This window comes from Choloepus didactylus, chromosome 2 (assembly GCF_015220235.1).
Source record: "Choloepus didactylus isolate mChoDid1 chromosome 2, mChoDid1.pri, whole genome shotgun sequence".
Classification (NCBI taxonomy): domain Eukaryota; kingdom Metazoa; phylum Chordata; class Mammalia; order Pilosa; family Megalonychidae; genus Choloepus; species Choloepus didactylus.
In genome coordinates this window covers 203,219,157-203,245,970 of record NC_051308.1, presented here as the reverse complement: position 1 = coordinate 203,245,970, position 26,814 = coordinate 203,219,157, and the positions used below count along the sequence as shown (strand labels likewise).

Here is a 26,814-nt window from a genome sequence, read left to right as displayed (position 1 = left end):
TCCTTGAGGGCAGAAACTGTTTTGTTCATTGGTTTGTTCTCAACATGAAGAGAAGCACCTGGCCCACAATAGGTGCTCATAAATATTTGTTGAATAAATCCTAAAGAACCCTCATGATTCTCTACAGTGGTATTATTATCCTAATTTTAAAATGAAGAAACTAAAGAAACTAAAGCTTAGACATCATAGCTTAAACTAAAGATTGAGTCAGGATCTATATGTTGGGCTCTCTCCAAGGCCTGTGCTCTTAACTACAATGCTAACTTTGACTCTTACTTCTGAGGCTTCCAATTTCATTCAGCTGTGAGCCCCTAGCTGCTTTCAGGCCCCTTCAACATAAGCTGGATAATGTCTGAGATAGACAAATCCCATCCTTTCTTGGCCTATTCTATTACATAGAATAAGGAATTGGTCAGAATAACACATTTCTTCTATAGTGAGTATAAAAGAGTTATTGCCAGTACAGTGATTCTAAAATGTTACTATGTAGAACATCACTTGGGGTTTGTGTCAGAAATGAAGATTATAGAGTCTCACTTCTAAAGATTCTGGTTTTTAGTAGCTCCATAGGGATAGAGCTAAGATAACCTTAGGAACAAACCAAGGACTGGGCTTCTGAGTACCTTGGAGCTAATGATGGGGGTAAAGAAAAAACAGCAATGGTGCTCCAAGAGCAAAGGGTAGAGAAGGTTTGAAAACTAGCTCTAACCGCCCTTCACTGGTTCAATTAGGATATGAAAAAAGCAGAAGTAGGGCCCAGTGTCCCAGTGGGCTGGCCTTAATCAACATCCTGGAAGTGTGGAGTGACACCCCCTCAAGGCTCTGAAGAGGTATGGAGAAAACCAAAGAATCTTTGGGGTCTGGGTGGTGGTCATGGCAACAACTGTGGAAGAAATAAGTCACATTTATAAATATTTAGTATACCAACTACAGAAAACCACTGGGATAGAACTAGGATAAGACAAAGCCTTGAGAGTTACTAACAGTAAAATTTCACCTAAAACTTCAAAAAGAGTTTGTTTATTTGATCAGAAATAAAGGCAGGTAAATTGTGTAAATGCTTGCTGGTCCATAATGGAGCCAGGAGATGAGAAAATGAGATGCCAAAATAGGTGGTTGCAGCAAAAAAGGGAGCAAGTTAATATTTGGGGGCACAGGGCATCTAGGTTATAAACTATAAAGGCTCACAAGAGAATCAAAGTCATTTAGAAGAGCATGAATTGGCAAGAGGCCTTGTATTAGTCAGTGTTCTCTAGGGAAGCAGAATCAAAAAGAGATATCTATAAATGTAAGATTTTATAAAAGTGTCTCATGCAACTGTGGGTATGCAAAAGTCCAAATTCTGTAGGGCAGGCAGCAAACTGGCAACTCCAATGAAGGTGTTTGATGAACTCCTCAGGCAGCAAACTGGCAACTCCAATGAAGGTGTTCAATGAACTCCTCAGGAAACACTTTGCTGGCTAGCCAAGAAAAGTGAACAACCAGGTGTACTGCTCGAAGTTCCGCCTACTGGGAGGATTTCCCCTCATCACTGTCCTTCAGGGACATCCCAGAAAGGGGCTGCAGTGCTGCCCCTTTTCTTTTTTTTTTGTTCACTTTGCTTGGGAAGGAGAACTGGCCCAAGGTGCATTTGTATACTGATTCATGAGCTGTTGCTAATGATTTGGCTGTATGGTCAGGGACTTGGAAGGAACATGATTGGAAAATTGGTGACAACGAAGTCTGGGGAAGAGGTATGTCCACTTTTGGGTGGTGCCTGCATTCGTGCAGAACTATCTGTAAACCAGGCCCGAGTTTTCTCCTCCTTAGTCAACTGATTGTAAGGAACTCCCCAAGACTCCAGAGCTGTGGGCTGGGAAAGAGAAGGTAATGTGGCAGGAGTGGGAGCCATGGGCATTTGGGCCACTTCCTCATGTAACTTACTTGTGCCTCCAGGACTCGCTCATACTCTATCTCATATACACCATTTCCCCTTTATGATGCAGTGCTGCTGTGCATGCCCAACTTTATGGCTTGGCGGGCCTGACAACACCCAGCTCATGATAGGTAACGCAGGTCTCATGGTAACTTGGTGGCCCATGGTTAAGCGTTCTGTCTCTACTAAGGCCCAGTAGCAGGCCAAAAGCTGTTTCTCAAATGGAGAGTAGTTATCTGCAGAGGATGGTAAGGCTTTACTCCAAAATCCTAAGGGCATGCATTGTGATTCTCCTATAGGAGCCTGCCAAAGGCTCCAAACAGCATCTCTATTTGCCACTGACACTTTCAGTACCATTGGATCAGCTGGATTTTCTAAGTATATATTTTCATTTATTCAACCAATATTTGAAAGTCTGTTATGTGCCAAACACTGGCTAAACAGTGGTATACAAAGCAGATGTAGTCTCTATCCTCATGGACCTTATAGACTAGTTGGGGAGAGGGACATTAAGCAAGGCACCACACATACACATATTTACGTGGAAAGAAAAGTGGGTCAAAGAAGGCTTCCCTGAGAAAGTCACATTTCAGCTGAGCCACAAGGAATGAGTAAGAGTTAGCCTGGTAAAGAATGGGGGAAATCTGATTTGTATTTCTGGTTCATAAAAGCATGAAGTCATAAATTACTTTGGTAATTAAATAGAACTATAATAAAGGGGGGAATAGGAAAAGTATTCCAAGGAGAGGGAATCTCATGTAAAAATGTAGACAAAACCCAGTTTGTGAAAGGTTTTGTAGACCATGATAAGAACTTTGGACTCTAACCTAAGAGCAATAGGAGGCCACAGAAGAATTTTAACTAAGAAGTGTTATGTCAAAATCTGCAGTTATAGAAAAGTCACTTTGGATGGTTGTGTGGAGAATGAAAGAGGGGAACAATACCGGATATGGAAAGATCAGTTAGAAGGCTACAGTAGCACTCTAGGTGAGAGATTACAGTGATTTGATTTAGGTTATGGGAGTTTCGATAGAAGTGGAACATTTTGCAATATATTTAGGAAATAAAACTAACAGGCATTGGAATGGAATGTGTGTGGAATGTAAGAAAGATAAAAGTATTAGAGGTGACTACAAGGTTTCTATCTTAAGTCAGTGGCTAGATGGTAGTGGCTATTTATTGAGATGATGAACACAGGAGGGAGAGACAATCTGGGGAAGAAGATCATAGAGTTCATGTTTGTATCATCATCCTGGGATGCCCATGCAATGTGGAACAGTCGGTTGGATATAGAATCTAAAGCTCAGGTAATCTGGGCTGGAGAAATAAATCTGTGAGTAATAGCATGTAGATGATATGTGAAGTCAGGGATAGTTGAGATTGCCTATAGAGAGAATGTAGCAAAAGAAGAGGAGAAAATTTAAGATTAATCAATGAGAAATGCCAACATTCAAAGGTCAGATAATAAAAGAGAGCACAGCATGTAGGAGTGAATGAACAAGAGCACGGATAGCCAAAACTACATAAACTGGTCCTGGGAGTCACAAACCGGCCTCTCCAACTGTCCCTCACTAGCTCCCAGACAAAATTTCTTTTTAAAAAATTCTTTTTTCTTTTTATTTTAAAAGATAAAATGTTCCTATAAGTGCTCATTAGCTAGAACATTTAGAATATTATTCCTTTCATAAAAGGGGATGAGTATGAAACTACTTACCCCCAGTAGCAGTAAAGTAGGCCAAGTTAATGTAAATGATGCTTTAATGTTATAATCATTTTTTTTCCTTAGGATTACAAGAAATGGTAACAAGTGAAGATAAAATGCAAAGAATGCCTCATAAATAATTATGACATAAACTATTGTGTGGGTTGAGACTACAAGTTAACATTGAGCACGTAAAATAAGACTTGTTCTGAGGGGTCTATTCAGTCTATGGAACTAATTTTTCTATCATTCTTAAACATCATTTTTTAAATTATAAAAGTAATAAATGCTTACTGTAGAAAATATACTGAAGCATGGAGAAAATAAAAATCCACCTATAATCCCACAGCCAAAGATTACCGTTGTTAATATAATGGTATATTTCTTTCCAGCTTTTTTTCACTGTTAGTTCACATGGCTGTCCCCTGGCTATTATAGCAATTGAAAAGAAGTGGTAATAATGGACAACCTTTTCTTGTTTCTTGATTTTGAAGGGATTCTTTCAATATTTCCCATTTAATATTATAGTTGAGATTTTGTGAAGATAACCTTTATTAGGTTAAAGCAATGGTTCTCATGGTGTGGGGTTTCTGGAGGCCCTTTCTGGGGGTCTGTTTGGTCAAAACAATTTTCGTGGTAATATTAAGAAGTTACTTGCTTTTTAATAAAAACTTTATTGACATTTGCACTGACGGTCCAAAAGAAATGTAGGTGAAACTAGGGGCACCTTAGTACAAATCAAGACAGTAACACCAACTGTATTAGTAGGCACTATATCCTTTTTTTAAAAAAATTATGGTAATATATATAGAACATAAAATTTGCCATTTTGACCATTTTTACAAATACGATTCAGTGGCATTAATTGCATTTACATTGTGTTTATTATCACCATCATCCATTCCCAAAACTTTTTCATCACCCACAACAGAAACTCTGTGCCTATTAATAAATCCTCATTCTCCCCTTCTCCACAGCTCCTGATAACCTCTCATATATTGCTATCTCTATGAATTTGCTCAGTCTATTTATTTCATTTAAATGGAATTGTACATTATTTGTTCTTTTGTGTCTGGCTTATTTCTTTTAGCACAATGTTTTCAAGATTGATCCATGTTTTAACATGTAACAAAAGTCCATTCCTTTTAATGGCTGAATAATATTCATTGTATGGATATACCACATTTTGTTTATCCATACATTTGTTGAAGGACACTTGGAATGTTTCTATCTTTTAGCTATAGTGAATAATACTGCTATGAACATTGGTGTCCAAGTATCTGTTTGAGTCTCTGTTTTCCATTTTTGGGGATCTATAAGTGGAACTGCTGGGTTATACGGTAATTCTATATTTAACTTTTTGAGAACTACCAAATTGTTTTACACAATGGCTGTGCCATTTTACATTCCCACCAGAAATATACAAGGATTTCGATGTCTCCATATCTGCATCAATGCTTATTTTCTGTTTTTCTTTGTATTGTTTTCTTTTTAAAATTATAGCTATCTTTTCACTTTATAATGTTCTTTGATGCACAAAAGTTTTTAATTTTGAGAAGCCCAACTTATCTATTTTTTCTTTTGTTGCTTGTGCTTTTGGTGTCATAACTAAGAAATCACTGCCAAATACAGTGTCCTGAAGATTTTTCCCTATGTTTATTTTTAAGACTTTTATAGTTTTAGCTCATATATTGATCTATTTTGAGTTTATTTTTGAATATGGTGTGAGGTAGAGGTTCATCCTCATTATTTTGCCAGCACCATTTGTTGAAGAGACTATTCTGTCTCCACTGAGTGGACTTGGCACCCTGTCAAAAACAAACTGGCCATAGATATGTGGGTTTATCTCTGGACCCTCAATTCTATTCTATTGGTCTATATATCTATTCTTATGCCAGTACCAGACTGTTGTGATTACCTTAGCTTTGTAGTAAGTTTTGAAATCAGGAAGTATGAGCCTTCCAACTTTGTTCTTTTTCAAGATTGTTTTGGTTAGTCACTGTATTCTTACCTGCTGCACATTTAGAATAAAAAGTGCCAGTCCCATTTAAGAATGTCCTTGATAAAACAATAATTGTTACTTTTATTAAATTTTGACTATTGAGTTTAGGTCTTTTTAATATTCTGTGTGACGGAATGAGAAATACACATAAGGCACTTTTGCTATGGTCTATGTTTTTTTAATCCATTCTTGGATTTGGTTTGCTTTTATTTTGTTATGATTTTGTATCTATATTCAGGAGTCAAATGGGCCGATAATTTTCCTATCTCATACTGTCTTTATCTGAATTTGGTATCAGTGTTGTTTATACCAGCCTTATAATGAGTCCAAGAATAGCCTCAATTTTTTATTCTCTGGAATTTGTATAAGATTAGAATGATGTGGAAGTTTGATAGAAACTTCTTGGAAGTTTGCTAGAAATTTCCTGTAAAATTGTCTGGACCAAGTGTTTTCATTGTGAAAAGGTTTTTAACTTCTGCTTCAATTTCTTTAAAATTATAGAAATAATCAGGTTTTCTATCTATACTTGGTTAAGTTTCAGGTTTTATTTTTCTAGAAATTTGTCCATTTTGTTTTCAAATTTATTTGGCACAAAGTTGACTGCATTCTCATTAATTTTTTATTGTTTGGATACAACAGCTTTTTTTTTTTTTATCATCATTTTATTGAGATATATTCACATACCATGCAGTCATACAAAACAAATCGTACTTTCGATTGTTTACAGTACCATTACATAGTTGTACATTCATCACCTAAATCAATCCCTGACACCTTCATTAGCACACACACAAAAATAACAAGAATAATAATTAGAGTGAAAAATAGCAATTGAAGTAAAAAAGAACACTGGGTACCTTTGTCTGTTTGTTTCCTTCCCCTATTTTTCTACTCATCCATCCATAAACTAGACAAAGTGGAGTGTGGTCCTTATGGCTTTCCCAATCCCATTGTCACCCCTCATAAGCTACATTTTTATACAACTGTCTTCGAGATTCATGGGTTCTGGGTTGTAGTTTGATAGTTTCAGGTATCCACCACCAGCTACCCCAATTCTTTAGAACCTAAAAAGGGTTGTCTAAAGTGTGCGTAACAGTGCCCACCAGAGTGACCTCTCGGCTCATTTTGGAATCTCTCTGCCACTGAAGCTTATTTCATTTCCTTTCACATCCCCCTTTTGGTCAAGAAGATGTTCTCCGTCCCACGATGCCGGGTCTACATTCCTCCCCGGGAGTCATATTCTACGTTGCCAGGGAGATTCACTCCCCTGGGTGTCTGATCCCACGTAGGGGGGAGGGCAGTGATTTCACCTTTCAGGTTGGCTTAGCCAGAGAGAGAGGGCCACATCTGAGCAACAAAGAGGCATTCAGGAGGAGACTCTTAGGCACAAATATAGGGAGGCCTAGCCTCTCCTTTGCAGCAACCGTCTTCCCAAGGGTAAAACTTATGGTAGAGGGCTCAACCCATCAAACTACCAGTCCCCTATGTCTGTGGTCATATTAGCAACCATGGAGGTGGGGTAGGCGAATACCCCTGCATTCTCCACAGGCTCCTCAAAGGGGCACTACATCTTTTTTTTTTTTCTTTTTCTTTTTTTTTTTTTTCTTTTTAACTTTCCCTTCTTTTCTAAATCAACTGTATGAAAAAAAAAGTTAAAAAGAAAACAAACATACAATAAAAGAACATTTCAAAGAGACCATAACAAGGGAGTAAGAAAAAGACAACTAACCTAAGATAACTGCTTAACTTCCAACATGTTCCTACTTTACCCCAAGAAAGTTACCTAATATAGCAACATTTCTGTGAACTTGTTCCTACTATATCCATCAGAAATTAACAGACCATAGTCATTTCTGGGCATCTCCAGAACGTTAAATAGCTTATCTGTTCTTCTTGGATTATTGTTCCCCCTTCCTTAATTACTCTCTATTGCTAGTTCCCCTACATTCTACATTATAAACCATTTGTTTTACATTTTTCAAAGTTCACATTAGTGGTAGCATATAATATTTCTCTTTTTGTGCCTGGCTTATTTCGCTCAGCATTATGTCTTCGAGGTTCATCCATGTTGTCATATGTTTCACAAGATCGTTCCTTCTTACGGCCGTGTAGTATTCCATCGTGTGTATATACCACATTTTATTTATCCACTCATCTGTTGAAGGACATTTGGGTTGTTTCCATCTCTTGGCAATTGTGAATAATGCTGCTATGAACATTGGCGTGCAGATATCTGTTCGTGTCACTGCTTTCCGATCTTCCGGGTATATACCGAGAAGTGCAATTGCTGGATCGAATGGTAGCTCTGTATCTAGTTTTCTAAGGAACTGCCAGACTGACTTCCAGAGTGGCTGAACCATTATACAGTCCCACCAACAATGAATAAGAGTTCCAATTTCTCCACATCCCCTCCAGCATTTGTACTTTCCTGTTTGTTTAATGGCAGCCATTCTAACCGGTGTTAGATGGTATCTCATTGTGGTCTTAATTTGCATCTCTCTAATAGCTAGTGAAGCTGAACATTTTTTCATGTGTTTCTTGGCCATTTGTATTTCCTCTTCAGAGAACTGTCTTTTCATATCTTTTGCCCATTTTATAATTGGGCTGTCTGTACTATTGTCATTGAGTTGTAGGATTTCTTTGTATATGCAAGATATCAGTCTTTTGTCAGATACATGGTTTCCAAAAATTTTTTCCCATTGAGTTGGCTGCCTCTTTACCTTTTTGAGAAATTCCTTTGAGGTGCAGAAACTTCTAAACTTGAGGAGTTCCCATTTATCTATTTTCTCTTTTGTTGCTTGTGCTTTGGGTGTAAAGTCTAGGAAGTGGCCGCCTAATACAAGGTCTTGAAGATGTTTCCTACATTATCTTCTAGGAGTTTTATGGTACTTTCTTTTATATTGAGATCTTTGGTCCATTTTGAATTAATTTTTGTGTAGGGGGTGAGGTAGGGGTCCTCTTTCATTCTTTTGGATATGGATATCCAACTCTCCCAGCCCCATTTGTTGAAAAGACCATTATGACTCAGTTCAGTGACTTTGGGGGCCTTATCAAAGATCAGTCGGCCATAGATCTGAGGGTCTATCTCTGAATTCTCAATTCGATTCCATTGATCTATATGTCTATCTTTGTGCCAGTACCATGCTGTTTTGGCAACTGTGGCTTTATAATAAGCTTCAAAGTCAGGGAGTGTAAGTCCTCCCACTTCGTTTTTCTTTTTTAGAGTGTCTTTAGCAATTCGAGGCATCTTCCCTTTCCAAATAAATTTGATAACTAGTTTTTCCAAGTCTGCAAAGTAGGTTGTTGGAATTTTGATTGGGATTGCATTGAATCTGTAGATGAGTTTGGGTAGAATTGACATCTTAATGACATTTAGCCTTCCTATCCATGAACATGGAATATTTTTCCATCTTTTAAGGTCCCCTTCTATTTCTTTTAGTAGAGTTATGTAGTTTTCTTTGTATAGGTCTTTTACATCTTTGGTTAAGTTTATTCCTAGGTACTTGATTTTTTTAGTTGCTATTGAAAATGGTATCTTTTTCTTGAGTGTCTCTTCAGTTGGTTCATTTCTAGCATATAGAAACATTACTGACTTATGTGCATTAATCTTGTATCCCGCTACTTTGCTAAATTTGTTTATTAGCTCTAGTAGCTGTATCGTCGATTTCTCAGGGTTTTCTAGATGTAAGATCATATCATCTGCAAACAATGACAGTTTTACTTCTTCTTTTCCAATTTGGATGCCTTTTATTTCTTTGTCTTGCCGGATTGCCCTGCACAATGTTGAATAACAGTGGTGACAGCGGGCATCCTTGTCTTGTTCCTGATCTTAGGGGGAAGGCTTTCAGTCTCTCACCATTGAGTACTATGCTGGCTGTGGGTTTTTCATATATGCTCTTTATCATGTTGAGGAAGTTTCCTTCAATTCCTACCTTTTGAAGTGTTTTTATCAAAAATGGATGTTGGATTTTGTCAAATGCTTTTTCAGCATCTATTGAGATGATCAATTGATTTTTCCCTTTCGAGTTTTTAATGTGTTGTAATACATTGATTGTTTTTCTTATGTTGAACCATCCTTGCATGCCTGGAATGAACCCCACTTGGTCATGGTGTATGATTTTTTTAATGTGTCTTTGGATTCGATTTGCAAGTATTTTGTTGAGGATTTTTGCATCTATATTCATTAGGGAGATTGGCCGGTAGTTTTCCTTTTTTGTAGCATCTTTGCCTGGTTTTGGTATTAGATTGATGTTAGCTTCATAAAATGAGTTAGGTAGTGTTCCATTTTCTTCAATGTTTTGAAAGAGTTTGAGTAAGATTGGTGTCAGTTCTTTCTGGAAAGTTTGGTAGAATTCCCCTGTGAAGCCATCTGGCCCTGGGCATTTATTTGTGGGAAGATTTTTGATGACTGATTGGATCTCTTTGCTTGTGATGGGTTGGTTGAGGTCTTCTATTTCTTCTCTGGTCAGTCTAGGTTGTTCATATGTTTCCAGGAAATTGTCCATTTCTTCTACATTGTCCAGTTTGTTGCCATACAGTTGTTCATAATATCGTCTTATACTTTTTTTAATTTCTTCAGGATCTGCAGTTATGTCACCTTTTTCATTCATTATTTTGTTTATATGGGTCTTCTCTCTTTTTGATTTTGTCAGTCTAGCTAGGGGCTTGTCAATCTTGTTGATCTTCTCAAAGAACCAACTTTTGGTGATATTTATCCTCTCTATTGTTTTTTTGTTCTCTATGTCATTTATTTCTGCTTTAATCCTTGTTATTTCTTTTCTTCTACTTGGTTTAGGATTGGTTTGCTGTTCATTTTCTAGCTTCTTCAGTTGATCCATTAGTTCTTTGATTTTGGCTCTTTCTTCCTTTTTAATATATGCATTTAGTGCTATAAATTTCCCCCTTAGCACTGCTTTTGCTGCATCCCATAGGTTTTGGTATGTTGTGTTCTCATTTTCATTCGTCTCTATATATTTAGCAATTTCTCTTGCTATTTCTTCTTTAACCCACTGATTGTTTAGGAGTGTGTTGTTTAACCTCCAGGTATTTGTGAATTTTCTAAGTCTCTGATGGTTATTGACTTCTAATTGTATTCCATTGTGGTCAGAGAATGTGCTTTGAATAATTTCAATCTTTTTAAATTTATTGAGGCTTGTTTTATGTCCCAGCATATGATCTATTCTGGAGAAAGTTCCGTGAGCACTAGAAAAGTATGTGTATCCTGGTGATTTGGGATGTAATGTCCTGTAGATGTCTGTTAAATCTAATTCATTTATCAGATTGTTTAGGTTTTCAATTTCCTTATTGGTCTTCTGTCTGGTTGATCTATCTATAGGAGAGAGTGATGTGTTGAAGTCTCCCAAATTATTGTGGAAACATCAATTGCTTCCTTTAGTTTTGCCAGTGTTTCTCTCATGTATTTTGTGGCACCTTGATTGGGTGCATAGACATTTATGATTGTTACTTCTTCTTGCTGAATTGCCCCTTTTATTAGCATGTAGTGGCCTTCTTTGTCTCTCAAAACATCCCTGCATTTGAAGTCTATTTTATCTGAGATTAATATTGCTACACCTGCTTTCTTTTGGCTGTAGCTTGCATGAAATTTTTTTTTCCATCCTTTCACTTTCAGTTTCTTTGTGTCCCTGTGTCTAAGATGAGTCTCTTGTATGCAACATATTGATGGTTCATTTTTTTTTATCCATTCTGTGAATCTATATCTTTTAATTGGGGAGTTTAATCCATTTACATTCAACGTTATAACCGTGAAGGCATTTCTTGAAACGGCCATCTTATCCTTTGGTTTATGTTTGCCATATTTTTCCCTCTCTCTATTAATATCCTTTATTGTACCCATACCGAATCTCTTTAGTACTAAACCTTTCTCCAAGTCTCTCTGTCCTGTCTTTGTTTCTCTGTCTGTAGGGCTCCCTTTAGTATCTCCAGTAGGGCAGGTCTCTTGTTAGCAAATTCTCTCAGCATTTGTTTGTCTGTGAAAAATTTAAGCTCTCCCTCAAATTTGAAGGAGAGCTTTGCTGGATAAAGTATTCTTGGCTGGAAATTTTTCTCACTCAGAATTTTAAATATATCGTGCCACTGCCTTCTAGCCTCCATGGTGGCTGCTGAGTAGTCACTACTTAGTCTTATGCTGTTTCCTTTGTATGTGGTGAATTGCTTTTCTCTTGCTGCTTTCAGAACTTGCTCCTTCTCTTCTGTGTTTGACAGTGTGATCAGTATAGGTCTCGGAGTGGGTTTATTTGGATTTATTCTATTTGGAGTTCGCTGAGCATTTATGATTTGTGTATTTATGTTGTTTAAAAGATTTGGGAAGTTTTCCCCAACAATTTCTTTGAATACTCTTCCTAGACCTTTACCCTTTTCTTCCCCTTCTGGGACACCAATGAGTCTTATATTTGGACGTTTCATATTACCTATCATATCCCTGAGGTCCATTTTGATTTTTTCAATTTTTTTCCCCATTCTTTCTTTTATGCTTTCATTTTCCATTCTGTCATCTTCCAGGTCACTGATTCGTTGTTCAACTTCCTCTAGTCTTGTACTATGAGTGTCCAGAATCTTTTTAATTTGTCAACAGTTTCTTTAATTTCCATAAGATCATCCATTTTTTTATTTAGTCTTGCAATGTCTTCTTTATGCTCTTCTAGAGTCTTCTTGATTTCCTTTATATCCCGTACTATGGTCTCATTGTTCATCTTTAGTTCTTTGAGTAGCTGCTCTAGGTGCTGTGTCTCTTCTGGTCTTTTGATTTGGGTGCTTGGGCTTGGGTTATCCATATCGTCTGTTTTTTTCATATGCTTTATAATGTTCTGTTGTTTTTGGCCTTGTGGCATTTGCTGAACTTGAAGTCTTTATCTCTAATTTATCAGATCTACAGCTTTGTGGAGTACACTTTCTCTAACTAACCAGCAGGTGGCGTCCACGAGCCACCTGTCCTCCACAAGCCAGTTCTCCCCTGCTTAGCCTTTTTGGTGAGTGGGGGAGTGAGTCTTGTGGGGCCCAATTGGTGTACCAAGCTTGCGTGTGTAGTTGGTGTTGCCTGCCCTGTATGTGGGGCGTGTTTCTGGGCAGTCAGGGAGGGGGGGTGGCCCTAACAATCAAATCTCCCTGGTGATCCTAGAGTTTTAAAGCTGCTGCAATAGTCTAATCCTTCAGTTCAGTCCTGCCACAGTTTGTCTCTGCCACTGACCCACAAGTCCTTGGTATTGGCGTATGGCTCCTGAGACTTGCAAGTGGGCCCCTCTTCCAGGCTGTGCACCCCGGGTCCTCTGTTGAGGGATGACTGTGCTATGTCACAGGTGAGTGCCGTCCCCCCAGGGCAGTTCTGGGCTGCTGGGCTGTGTAGGGAGGCTCCCAGTCTGCTCAAATGATGGCTGAATGGGGCTTTGTTAATTCACACTGCTCCACCTTCCCAACTCTGGGACAATCAGCTGAGGTTGCAGGGAAGGCTAATGTCCACGCCCAGTTTTGTGGTGTGTGCCTGTTATTTGAAGCACTTCCGTCACACTGGGTTGTCTGGGGCAGCTCTGGGCTAAGGGGCTGGCGATGGGCAGGAGTGTTTCCTGTCCACCAGGATGGTGGCTGTGAGCGGACACCCCCCTTTTCTTGGGAAGTTGTGGTGTTTAGTTAATTTTCTCAGCCACTGGATTATTGCCTTTTGTCTCAGAGCTCTCTTAGTTCTGCTCTTGACTTGACGTGCCCAAATTGAAAGTCTTTGAAGCTTTCTGTATTGGGCTTCTTAGAGTAATTGTTTTAGAAAAAGAAAAAAGGATTAAAAAAAAAAAAAAAAGGGCCCTCCTCAGAGATCTAATGGGTTATTGAAATACTAATAGACAAAGCAACCAGGGCCATTAAGGAAAGGTCCACAGGGCAGAGAGATCAGCTTTTCTTCGGGATTTGCATATGCGCCTCAAGGCCTTAGCTCTGCCCTTCCCCTTTCTGTGTTCACCAGAACTCCAAAAATCCTCTGCTTTTATTTTGGAGTTTTTCGTGTTGTTTTTTTTTTTTTCTATGCCTGTCTCCTCTCTGCTGGGCTGGCTGCTCTCAGATTCTCTGGTGTCTGGTCTCAGTCTATCTATGATTGGAGTTTGGATCAGTAGAATGAGTTTCCGATAAGGGCTGCCACTGCAGTTCTCCCTTCTCCTTCCCGGAGCTGACAGCCCCTCCTCCCACGGGACTGAGCCTGGCAGGGGGGGTCGCGGGTCCCCTGGCCGCAAAAACTTACAGATTTCGCTGATCTCAGCAGTTCGACGTGTTCATGAGTGTTGTATGAAGTATGCCCAAAGACAGATTGCTCTGTGGTGTCCAGTCCACGCAGTTCCTGGCTTTCTACTTACTTTCCTGGAGGAGTAACTAAAATATACAGCTCACCAGTCTGCCATCTTGCCCCCTACAACAGCTTTTTTAACTGAACTTTTTAAGGTTGAAATGTAGACTCTGAAAGTCATAAATCATAACTGTACAGCTTGATGAATTATTACAAAGTAATTATCACTTTTTAACTAACACGGAAGTCAAGAAATAGGACACTATCAGCATTCTGGAAGCCTCACTCTTTCCCTCCCCCAAACACTATCTCCTTCTTGCTTCCCCAAAGGTAATGACTATATGAGTTCTCTCTCCCCTACTGCATTAATCTGAATAAGATCAGTCCTACCTGCCTGGTGCAATGTTTCTTTCACAGTAACCACTATGCTGACTTCTGAGATCAGGGATTTGTTTCTGAACTTTATATGCATGGAATCATACAATATTTATTCTTTGGTGTTTGCTTACATTCAATCAACATTATATTTGTAAAGATTCACTCATATTATTGTGTTTAGCAATACTTAATTTATATTCATTCATGTATATCAAGTATCATGATTTATTTGGCCATTCTATTGCTGCTGGACATTTGGATTGCTTCCATTTTAGGCTACTACGAATTATACCGTTCATTTCCATTGAGTGGATATTTAGAAGAAGAATTTCTGGGTCATTGGGTATGTATGAGTTCAACTTTAGTTAGATAATGCCAAACAGTTTTCCAAAGTGATTGTAACAATTTAGACTCCTACCAGAAATATGAGAGTTCCAGTTGCTCAATATCTTCCCTAATACTTGGATGTGGATTGTGGTTCTAATTTGCATTTGTCTGATTATTAATGAGTTAAAGCATCTTTTAATACGTTTGTTAGTCATTTGAACATCCTTTTTTATCAAGTTTTTCTGAGTCTCCTGTCAACTTTACTATTTGTAGGGGTTCTTTATGTATTTAGGATACAAATCCTCTGTCAGTTATATGTGTTATAAATATCTTCTCCTACTACTTGATAGTGGCTTCTGATAAACAGAAGTTCTTAATCTTTAATGTGGTCCAATTTAATAGTCTTTTCCTACTTAAGAAATCTTTCCCTAACTCAAGGGCATGAAGATATTCTCTCAAGTTATCTCCTATAAACTTTATTGTTTTACTTTTCACATTTGTATCTGCCATCCATCTGGAATTGATTTTTTTAATAGTATGAGGTAGGAATTGAATTGCAATTTTTTTCCTACATGACTATCCAATTGATCCAGCACCATTTATTGAAAAGATTATTCTTTTCCATCACTGGGCATTTAGTGGAATCTTTCACTTTGGGAACTCATATGTTTTTGTTCTAGAAAATTTTATTCAATTATTTCATTGATGAATTCTTTGCCTTGTTTTCTCTGTTATCTTTGGTTTCTCTAGAACCTCTATTATTCAAAAATTGAACTTTCAGGACAGTTTTCTTAAATTTCTTATCTTTTTTACTCCTATTTCTTATCTCTTTCTCTTTGTGTTTTACTCTATTAGAAGGAAACTTCAATTGAGTTCTTTTTTCATATTTTCCATTATCATATTTGTAATATCCATGAGCTTTTTCTGTTCTCTTGAATTTGTTTATATAATACCAGTTATTTCATGGTTGTAATATATTTTTTATTTCTACGATGATAATAATCTTAAAAACTCTTTTCTCTTTTCATAGTTTCTGTTTTCCCCAAGTTGCCTTTTTATGTTTTTTTTTTGTTGTTGTTATTCTGGTCTATATCTTGGACAATATTCAATACCATTGACCTTTCACCTCTTGAAACTGTTCTATACTGACTTTGATAAGAACTTGCTAGTTTTTTTCATTCTACTCTGCTAATTCCTTTATTGATGTCCTCTTTCATTATCTTTATATGCATGGATATACTCATTCAACAAACATTTACAGAGCATTTATTATGTTCCAGGTACCATGCTCGGTATTGAGGACCCAAAAATTAGTAAGACATGGTTCCTGATCTGATTCCTCAAGTTGCATTTGCCTGGTTACTAATGAGTTAAAGTAATTTTACTTTTCTATTAATATCCAGTCTCTCTTTAAGGATAAGCAAGAACTGAAGCCCTGGCCAGGATGCTATATCCCAGAGTGTGGAGTCGCCAGAATAAATGACAAACAGGGTATGAAGCAATGTTAGAGGAAGAGCTGAAAAGATAGTCCAAATTGACTCATCAATCCAAAGAGGATCAGGCAAAGACTAGTTATAAAGACATACAGGGACTACAATGAGAAAAGGTTTTCAGGGAAATAAGGAGCAGGACGAGGCTGCATCCATTCCTGAGATGAAAAACAGGCACCCAGCAGTTTTAGAAATCTTATTCCTGCTGTCTAACCATGTTTTGATGAAGAGTAGAGTCAGGGAAAGGAAGATTTTCCAATTGTTTAAAGATTCAGCAGGGAACAGAAACATGACTTTGAACATCATCTCTTAATGTCACTGACTCAAAAATACTGATTTTCTTCTTCAGTTGCAGATCCATATATCCACTGTCAATCAGAAATCTTTATCTAAATGTCCTGCAAGTACTTCAAGTTTAAATTAAATTCATCTTCCTCCCAAATTCATTCCTCCTTTCCGCTCCCTAAGTGAATGGTAACATCATTGATATCCATCAATGCCAAACTAGCTAGACATTTTGGAATTCAGTTTTCTCACATCTTCCTCTTCTTCAACCCTCACTCATCCAACACATATTTGAATGTTGAGCCAAGTCCATTTTACTTCTACAGTTTCTCAACACCCCGCTCCCCATTTTTAGTACTATTGCCAATATCAGTATTGGTTATTAGAGACAGATTAGGAAAGGCCCATGAAATGCTAAGGAATCTGGGGTAGAAAGCTAATATTAAATGTGAGATTCTAATGGGGAATAAGGCCCCACAGCACATAGCAATCTGCTTCACTGGAACAGAAGTTGAAGGTCATCAGACCTCCTCAAGGAAGAAAGTATGTACAGATGGCATCATAAACAAAGCACTGAAACTCCTCTCCCCTGATCACTGTTGACAACAAACCTCCAGACCCATGCATCACAAGACTCTGCTGAAATTCTGTTCTCATACCCTATGGAATGTCTTTGTCCTAAACAATTATAAGCTGCCCTTTGCATCCCCCACCCTTGTGAAGCGCTAATTCCATTTTCCTTGGATGGCCACCACCAAGGACCCTCCTGTTCGTAAGTCCTAATAAACCCATGTCTTAAACTCTGTGCCTGGCATGTTCTTTGGTCTTAGGACTGTGTAGGCCTAAGGCCTTCAAGAGCTGGGTTGGAACAATTGGTGAGCCAGCCAGAAGACCAAAGAGATGCTGGACATAGCAGGCATGAGTCCTTGGAAGGGAGACTCCGTGGGGGAAATCCCAAATAGGACATATTATCCATGTGGGGAGGGGTGGCTGCCCTCCTGGATGAATGGGGACAACCACAGGAGTATGGGGATGCCCTGAAAACTCTGGCAGGGTTGCTAACTGTTTTGCAACAGATAGGACAACTAAATTTGAAGAAGAAAAGAGACTGCCAAATAGCAGCAGTCCCTTTTAGGAGCCTTGCTGATGGCTACCAAGGCAAAACAAGCAGCAAGAGCTATTGTGCACTGTTTAGAGGAAAAAATAAAACTAGAAATAGATATGTGCCTTGCCCAGGTGGAAATGAAGGACTCTCTGACTGTTTGCCTGCTCTGAGTGGATGATCAGTTAGGAACTCTGGCATGCAGATATGCCTGAGTCAAAGGCTGTAAGTTGCCTTGGGCTGGGTCCGGAGGATTTTATCTCCTCAGGGATGGGACTCCAAAGTGTGGGACCCCATGGACTCCTCTTCAGAAGAGGAAGGGGAGGAAGAATGGGAGGTAGAGGAGGACAAAGAGCCCCAACAGGTGTACCCCATAATACAACAGAAATGGAAGGCATCACAAGACCAGCCCTTGGGGTTCAGCGATTCCAACCTCCTGAACAGAAATTTCACATTACTATGAGAGAGTATACCGCTGCTGAATTAGATGATTTAGGGCAGCAGTATAGGCAAAACACTAGGGAGTCCTTACCCAATTGTCTTCTGAGGTTACGGGACACTGGGACAGAGGGGGTAGTGCTTTCTAGAGTGGTGATAAGCAAACTGGCATCTATTATAACCCACCCTTCACTACAAAACCATGTGTATGCTACCTCAGCTGATGTGAAAACTTCCTCCTTATTGGCATAGCTGTTTGATGGGTACAAAGATGCATGGCCTAATGAAGGGGATATACAGCACAATACCCCTCCACTGGCAAACTATGGAGGAACTACAAGATGTTGTGAGGGGGCTAGGAATGAAGTATGCCATTTAGGCCACAGCTTTCATAGGTCCTGACACTGAAGCTTTCACCATAGGAATGAAAGCCATGGTACTGCATTCTGTTCCCAAACATTATGGGCCTCTCGTGTCTATCCTAAGTCTGCTACTAGGACAGCCTGTTTCCCTTGCCACTAAGGCCACAGCAGACTCTGGAGAGTCGGTGAGGCTGCAGAAAAAGGGGGCAGGAGTAAGAGCAATGGGAAAGGCTCCCCAAGAGCATGACGGTCCTAATCAGGTATCCTGAAAGCAGATGTGGGCAGACCTCATTGTTGCAAGCACAGAGATAGAAGCCATAGATATGCAACCTAATGCAGTCCTAGTAAAGCTATGGAGCAAACTGCCTAAGGGCCAGAGACTTACTAAAGTGAGCCCCCAAGCCTCCAAGGGAAAAAGGAAGTCAGGAAAAAAACACCATTTGGAGCCCAAGCCTGGGAGCCCTCCACTTCCTCTGAAAAGGCACCCAAGTCCCTTTCCCTCTCCTGGAGTGGGGAGGCCAAAATCCCTGGGTGCAAACAATAGTTGGGGGCCCCCAGGAATGGAGGCTACAAGTAGAATTAACTATTTACTGGCCCCCTACTAACGAGCAGCCAGTGGTAACGTTAATAGATACGGTAGCTGAATGTACATTAATCTATGGGAAAGTAGCCCGATTCCATGGGCCAGTACTGGCTATAGACAGCTATGGGGGGAAAACGATCCAGGCAAAGTGGCAGTCTAACTTTACAAATTGGGAGACTGCCCCCTACCCCAAGTGTATACAATATATATTTCCCCTATACCAATATACATTTTAGGAATTGATCTTCTACAGAATGCCACGTTGCAGACCACTATAGGGGAATACTGCCACTGGTGTAGAGTGAGCAAAGCGATCTTAAAGGGGCAGGCAAAATGGTCCCCTGTAAAAGTAACCCTGCCTCAGAGGGTCATGGCTACAAAACAGCATGTATTTCCAGAAGGGCACCAAGAAATCTCAGCAACTAACAAAGAGTTGGAGCAGGTGGGAATAATAATACCCACCAACAGCCCTTTCAATAGACCTGTATGGCCAGTATGAAAGCCTGACGGATTGTGGCACATGACAGTTAAACAAGGTAACACCAACATTGTATGCTGCAGTCCTGAACATTGCTGGTTTATTACAAGAAATTAATATCTAATTGTGTCAATATCATTTTGTATTGGATCTTTCTAAGGCTTTCTTTAGGATATCCCTAGAAAAATCAAGCCAGCCTGCATTCACCTTCTCTTGGGGAGGCCAGCAATGGACTTTTACTGTGCTTGCCCCAGGTGATGTACAAAGCCCAACCATCTGCCTCAATCTCATGGCAAAGGATTTGGCTAAGTGGAAAAGTCCCACAAGTGTGACTACTTCACTATATTGATGATATCATGTTAACCTCTAACTCTCCTTCAGAATTAAAAGAAGCCTCAGGCTCATTGCTATCTCACCTTCAGAGTCAGGGGTGGGAAGTCAATTGCAACAAACTGCAAGGCCCTGGTTGCTCTGTCAAATTCTTGGCTGTTGTATGGTCAGATAAGACAAAAACTATACCCTCTGCTATAATTGATAAGGTGCAACGCTTCCCCATGCCTCCAATGCCAAAACAACTAACGGCTTTCTTGGAGTTGTTGGGGTATTGGAGACCTTTTGTTCCTCACTTAGCCCAAATGTTAAAACCTTTGTATGTTTTGATTAAGCAGGAAAGTCCATCCCTGGAAATGGGACACCTCCAAACAGGCTGCTTTTGAAAACGCAAAAAGGGGAATTGCACAGGCACAAGCACTGGGGGGCACAGCTCCATACCTGTCCTGTGAATTGGATGCAGCCAACACTGATACTGGCTTTGGGTAGGGTCTGTGGCCGAGGCAACATTCTAAATGAATGCCCTTTAGCTTTTGGTCACAATTATGAAAAGGGGCAGAACTGAGATACAGCCCTCTGGAAAGGCAATGCATGCTTCATATAATGCCTTATTGTAAGTGGAGGGACTGATGCAAACATGCCCTATTCAGGGTGGATAACCGACATGGCTTCTAAGTCATGCTCTGGCAGTGCCCAACTGAGCACTCTGACAAAATGGGAAGCCTACCTGCTATAGCACAGCATTTTCAAAACCAGCCCTCTGAGTGCAGAAATGCATGAGATTCTTGGATCAATGTCCTATATAGAAGATTTAACAGCTAAAGTCGCTGCACTTGAAATAGCTGTTTAAATACCCACTATAGAACGCACAGGTACCATTCCCAAGTCTGCTTGGTACACTGATGGGTCTGCTAGTGGGCAGCCTCCCACATGGACAGCTGTGGCAGTGCAACCCAGTAATGACACTATAAGGTGGGAGATTGGTGTTATGCAAAGCAATCAATGGGCTGAGTTAAGAGTAGTGTGGATGGTTATAGTGCATGAATGAGGAGACATGCTGTCTGTAATGACAGCTGGGCTGTTTACAAAGGCCTCACAACCTGGAAGCAGGAACAATGGACAGTCACAGGTCATCCTCTTTGGGGACAAGAATTGTGGAAAGACATGTGGGATGCCTGCCAATGGTGAAAGGTAACTGTTTATCCTGTCCCTCCCCACGCTACCAACACATTACCTGGGAATGTGGAAGCAGATGCACTTGCACGGGTTTGGAGCAGCACAGCTGAAACCAGGGAAGCAGTAGAATGGCTTCATTGGAAAAGTGGACACTGAGGTTATCAAACACTGTGGAATCTGGCCCAGCAGTTCCAGCTGCCAATCACGCATCAGTAGTTAGTGGACATCACTAGAAAGTGCCCTTCATGCTCCCTACATTACCATGTAGGTTACCATACCAGATGGGACTCATCGGCTGGTCACAAATCCCAGTGACCCAGTGGCAAATGAACTACATCAGTCCCATTCTGCTCTCAGAGGGGGTGAGGTATGCTTTTGCTGCCATGGACACGGCTACAGGACTTTTGTCCACCATACGCTGTTTGGAAAAGGTGAGTGCTCTGTATGGCATACCTACACAAATAGACAATGATCAAGGGGACCTCTTTCACTGGACAAATGACCTATGGACTATGATGTAATGTGGACTTTCTATTTACCTTATAACCCCACAGGTGCAGGCCTTATAGAAAGAATGAATGACCTATTAAAGGAACAGTTGAAAGATGATAAGAAATCTACAACAATGAATTAAAAGCTCCACACCTCCAGCTGCAGCCCCAGCTCCGATTGAAATGCTAATAGCAGGACTGATGTAGGCACTGAGAATACAAATTAAAGGCCCAGCCACTTTACAGCCTAACGGGGGAATGATAATTTGTTGTTGCCCGTACTGACTCAGACCATACAAAATGGGGAAAACGAAGTCAAATGGCCTTCGTGCTGGCCTATGCAGCTGCATTGGTTAGGAATCCTAGGTCCCTGGAGAATAGAAATTACCCAGAATATTGTAATAAGACCTCAGTTTATACAGAAAATGCCTGTTAAAATCTTTTTCACCAATCCAGGACCTGTTATTCATGACTATGCAGACCCTTCTTATGCCCAGATTAACAACTGATGTAACAGTAGAGGGCTCTCAAGATTCGCAGGGGGAGAATATCTGGTATTTAAAACCTCTCCATAGTGTTCCTCTGCCTGGTACTTCTTATCAACCAATGGAACTCTAGCATGTATATTATCAGATCAGCAGGAATTATCCCTTACTGTTCCCCATAAACATCTTTCTTTTCCATAGTGCCCTAGCAAATACCTTCCTACAGTGGGCTTCAGCAGTAACTCATGCCTACAATCAAACCCAATGTTGGGTTTGCACAGACTTGCCATCTTCAGGCACTACTGGCCTTCCTTGGACAGCAACCCCTGCAAATTGGACTGTGTGGAATACCCTGCTGGCCTGGCAGAATTCAGCACATTGGAAAATCTGGAAAATAATCTTCTCATTTAAGACTGAAATCCAATTACCATCCTATAATGCGACTGGGGTTACATCTTCTCCCTTGAACAGAACAGGTGAACAAGCCTATATTGGGGTATGCTGTATATGATGGTTTAGGGTAGCTACAGCAGAAGCTGTAATAGTAGACCATGTTGCCCCTGTTTGTATGGAATGACTTGGAATTCATGATGTGGGGTGGCCATCCCCCAAAGTGTGTAATTTTACTGTTAAAACTATAAACAATAGTCTTCTCCACTGGCAAACTACCTCCAACCAACATGGGGCATATCCTACCCTGAAGGGATGGCTATGGACCTGTGGGCAATATGGTTTGCCCTATTTACCCTATAACTGGACAAGGCATTGTATGTGGGGACAGCCCTATGTTCTGGTTAAGGCTAGATATAGAATAAAACACACTCCCTGGTGGTATTATTCTTCAGCTATTCTTGCACTTAATGATTCCAAAGTAGCTATATCTTTGCTAAATGAAGAAACCACATAGTTTAGAAAGGTAGTTTTATAAAATAGAATGGCCTTATACATCCTCACTGCAGTATAGGGAGGCACCATGCCTTAATGTGCAGTGCTGCATAAATTATTCCTGACCATTCACACAATGTTTCACAAGTTTTAAATCATACACAAGAACACAAACATAATATTGATCAATTATCAGTAGACCCCTTGTCTAAACAGTTTAATTCCCTTTCTTGGCCATGGTGGCATCTCTTTGTGGGGGGCTCCTAATGTCCCATTATCTCTTATAATGTTATTGTGGAATATGGTCCTATGGTCAACATAGTCTGCTGTGTGTGGGGTGGATTGTGGGGACCCAGGGCCCGGGCTCTCCCTCCCTAATGGGGAAGAAGGCCCCATAGCACGTAGCAGCCTGCCTGATCAGAACAGAAGTTGAAGGTCATCAGACCTCCTCTCAAGGAAGAAAGCATGTACAGTTAGATGGTATCATAAACAAAGCATTGAAACTCCCCTCCCCTGGTCACTGTTGATAATAAACATCTAGACCCCTGCGTCATGAGACTCTGCTGAAACTGTTCTTAAGCCCTATGGAATGTCTTTGCCCTAAACAATTATAAGCTGCCCTTTGCATCCCCTACCTTGCAAGTGCTAATTCCATTTTCCTTGGATGGCCACCACCGAGGACCCTTCTGTTCACAAGTCCTAATAAACCCATGTCTCACTCTGTGCCTGGCATGTTTTTTGGTCTTAGGGCTGCATCGACCCAAGCCCTCCAAGAGCTGGGTTGGAAAACACGTGTACAGAAGTAGTAATTTGTGGAAAAGGCTGAGAATCACTTCTCAAGTTCATTGTGGCAATTTCAGTCTAATTTAGGACAAATAACAAGATACTTGGAGGGGAGGTATTACAAGGGATGAAGTTTACTTCAGCATAGTGGTAGTATAAAGAGGGAAGAGAGCTGTTTTGTTGACAGTGGTGGTGAAAGAGGTACAATGCAGGTCCTGAAACTAGGTGGTTAGTTCAAGAAAAGATAGGAGACCTTTGAAATAGCCAACAATTCTGGGAAAGGGCTAGTAAGAATGAGCTAGGATAGCAAGTCATGGCCCATCTGTTGGGATAGAGAGCTATACTTCTCTCTGTTGGTATAGACATAGGGGATGGGACAAAACACAGATCCTCAAGAGGTCTAAACTTAAGGAGGCTAGAGAAGTAGAATGGCCTCTGTATATGAGATAAAAGAGGTAAGAGGAGCTATTCTTTGATAGTATTGCTCAAAAAGAGAAAGCTGTTACCATGTAAACACCATAGTTTTGGGCATAAAGCAATAGTAGATTATTTCTGCTAGCAAGCAAGAGCTCCTGGAAGCCTGTCTGTCTGACTATCTTTGTTTCTGAGGAGTGGTGAGGTTGTTTGTAGGACCAATTGGCTCTGTTGGACAGCTGGGGAAGGCAGATCCTATGACCCATGAATTACTGTATTATACTGTAGTATACAGGCCACACAACTGTTTTAATTACCTCTTTCACACTAGTTATTGCCCTAAGTTAGAGAAGTAGTAAAAATTATCCTCCTAAAATAAAAGTTATCTTCCAAAAATATAGAGGTAGTATAGAGAGGCATGAAAAGCATGAATTCTAAAGTCAGATGAACCTGGGTTATAAATAATTTCCTTATATGTAAACTAGAAATGATCATAATACCTACTTCACAGGGTAGTTTTGAAGACTAAATGAATTAGCATATATAAAGTCCTTTGCAAGATGCCTGGCACATAATAGGCCCTAATAAACAAAATGAGAAGTTGGCTTATTTAATGACTCTTCTCCAAATCCTTTGGTGGTTCCCTGTGATTAACTCTACACAACTGGCTTCATTATAAAAACAAGCATTTATCTCAGACTTCTTTGTCTTTTCTTCTAGATTACAAGCTACGTGAAGGCAGGATCCATGTCTGCTTTATTCCCTCAACAACCAGCACAATTCCTTGCAAAGAGCTGGCAAAGTTCCTTGCATATAATAGATACTCAATAAATACTTGTTAAAGGAGTGAACAAACATAACCTATTTGTACAGCCATAGACCCCATTAATAGCTTATAAGCACCAATGCTAACAGATACTCCTGAGGACAACTCTGAAGCCACACAGGATCCTGAAATCTCAATGGAATTCTCATACCCATCTCATTTCATTGAATGATGTAAGTTATTTTGTGCTTTCTCTCACTCTTGAATATTTCAGGCTCCTGGGGACAGGGATTGTATAGAAAAATAAAATCCATAAACAAGATCAATATATAACTCTAACATTGTCTGTCCTTTTCACCCAAACCTTTATGAGGTAGACAACTGGATTGCTTTAAGAAACCAGGAGTTAAATACATAGTTGTTTTGAAAGAATGAATTATTATTGTTAAGTGATTACAATTGCAAACATATCCCAACTTCTGAACATGTGTTATACCAACAAAGTAGATTTTTAGGAACAAAAATGCTGAACAATTACCGTGCACTTGGTTGATTTCTGAGTTGGAGGACAGAATCTCATCTGCCAGTTTCTGTGCAGTAGGAAGAACTTCAGTGTGGTGTGCTGTGATTAAATATTGAATAAACTTTTGTAGCTGGTCCCTATTCATCTGGAAAAGGGTTTCTGAGATAGGAAGACGCAGTTTGACTTGGTCTGGCTTACGGATCCTGTAGAGTGAGAGTGCTACCACATGAGCACAGTAGAATATGTCCTTGTTCCCACAGCCACATGACACTGAAGTGATTTTGCATCGATCAAAACTGATTGCAACTTTGTAAGTCATTGCTGGTTCAGAGGCAGTAGCCAGCTCAGTTACTGTGCCACTCAGATGGAAGCCTAAGGAAACAAAGAAGAAAGAGTTTAGAGAGTCAACATTAAGAGACTTAAAGTCCTTACTGGAGTCCACGAATGTCCTGAATTTATACACAAAATTTTGTTTGTATATGTGCCTTTTTCTGGGGGGATATTTCATAGCTTTTACCATAATCTTAAAAATGTTTATGCCTCCAAATAAGTTAAGAACCTCTGTAATAGATTTTGAGCTCTAGGAAGCGTCTAAAGACCACTCCACAAATAACTTCAGTACAATCTAGAGTACAACTAGGTGGGTGCTATAAGTGGAAGAGAGACCAAAAGAATGTCATGAGGAAGGGGAAGAAGAAGAAAAAAGAAGATCAAGAACAAATTTCTCCCTCAAATCACACAATTCCAAAATGATGACTGTTCTAGTTTGCTAATGCTGCCAGAATGCAAAACACCAGAGATGGACTGGCTTTTATAAAAGGGGGTTTATTTGGTTACACAGCTACAGTCTTAAGGCCATAAAGTGTCCAAGGTAATGCACCAGCAATCGGGTACCTTCCCTGGAAGATGGCCAGTGGCATCCAGAAAACCTCTGTTAGCTGGGAAGGCATGTGGCTGGTGTCTGCTCCAAAGTTCTGGTTTCAAAATGGCTTTCTCCCAGGACATTCCTCCCTAGGCAGCAGTTCCTCAAAAATGTCACTCTTAGTTGCACTTGGAGTATTTGTCCTCTTAGCTTCTCTGGAGCTAGAGTCTGCTTTCAACGGCCGTCTTCAAACTGTCTCTCATCTGCAGCTCCTGTGCTTTCTTCAAAGTGTCCCTCTTGGCTGTAGCTCCTCGTCAAAATGTCACTCACAGCTGCACTGAGTTCCCTCTGCCCATCAGCTCATTTATATGGCTCCACTGATCAAGGCCCACCCTAAATGGGTGGGGCCATGCCTCCATGGAAATATCCAATCAGAGTCATCACCCACAGCTGGGTGGGGCACATCTCCAAAGAAACACTCAAAGAAATCTAATGAAAACTGGTAACGTCTGCCTACACAAGATTACATCAAAGATAATGGGGTTTGGGGGACTCAATACATTCAACTTGGCACAGTCACCATATGGAATACTTAAAAGGCAAGAAACCTCACATGATATGACATGGAAGACAGAGGTTGGTACAGAGAGACTATGTAGTATTACACCTCCTCTCAAGAGGCACTCGGGACCAATAATTTTGAAACGTAGAAAGAAAATATTTTTAAGTTACAACTAAATTGAAAAAAAGTCAAAT

General features: G+C 40.0%; 1 protein-coding gene across 1 annotated transcript in view; it reads right to left on the bottom strand.

Moving 5' to 3' along the window:
- ZSWIM5 (zinc finger SWIM-type containing 5) overlaps positions 1-26,814 on the bottom strand; it is a 250,126-nt gene that overhangs the window by 41,218 nt on the left and 182,094 nt on the right. Inside the window, exon 2 of the mRNA XM_037827381.1 lies at positions 25,212-25,568. Within this exon, the coding sequence (XP_037683309.1) occupies positions 25,212-25,568 (357 nt within the window). The remainder of the gene's footprint in view (positions 1-25,211; positions 25,569-26,814) is intronic.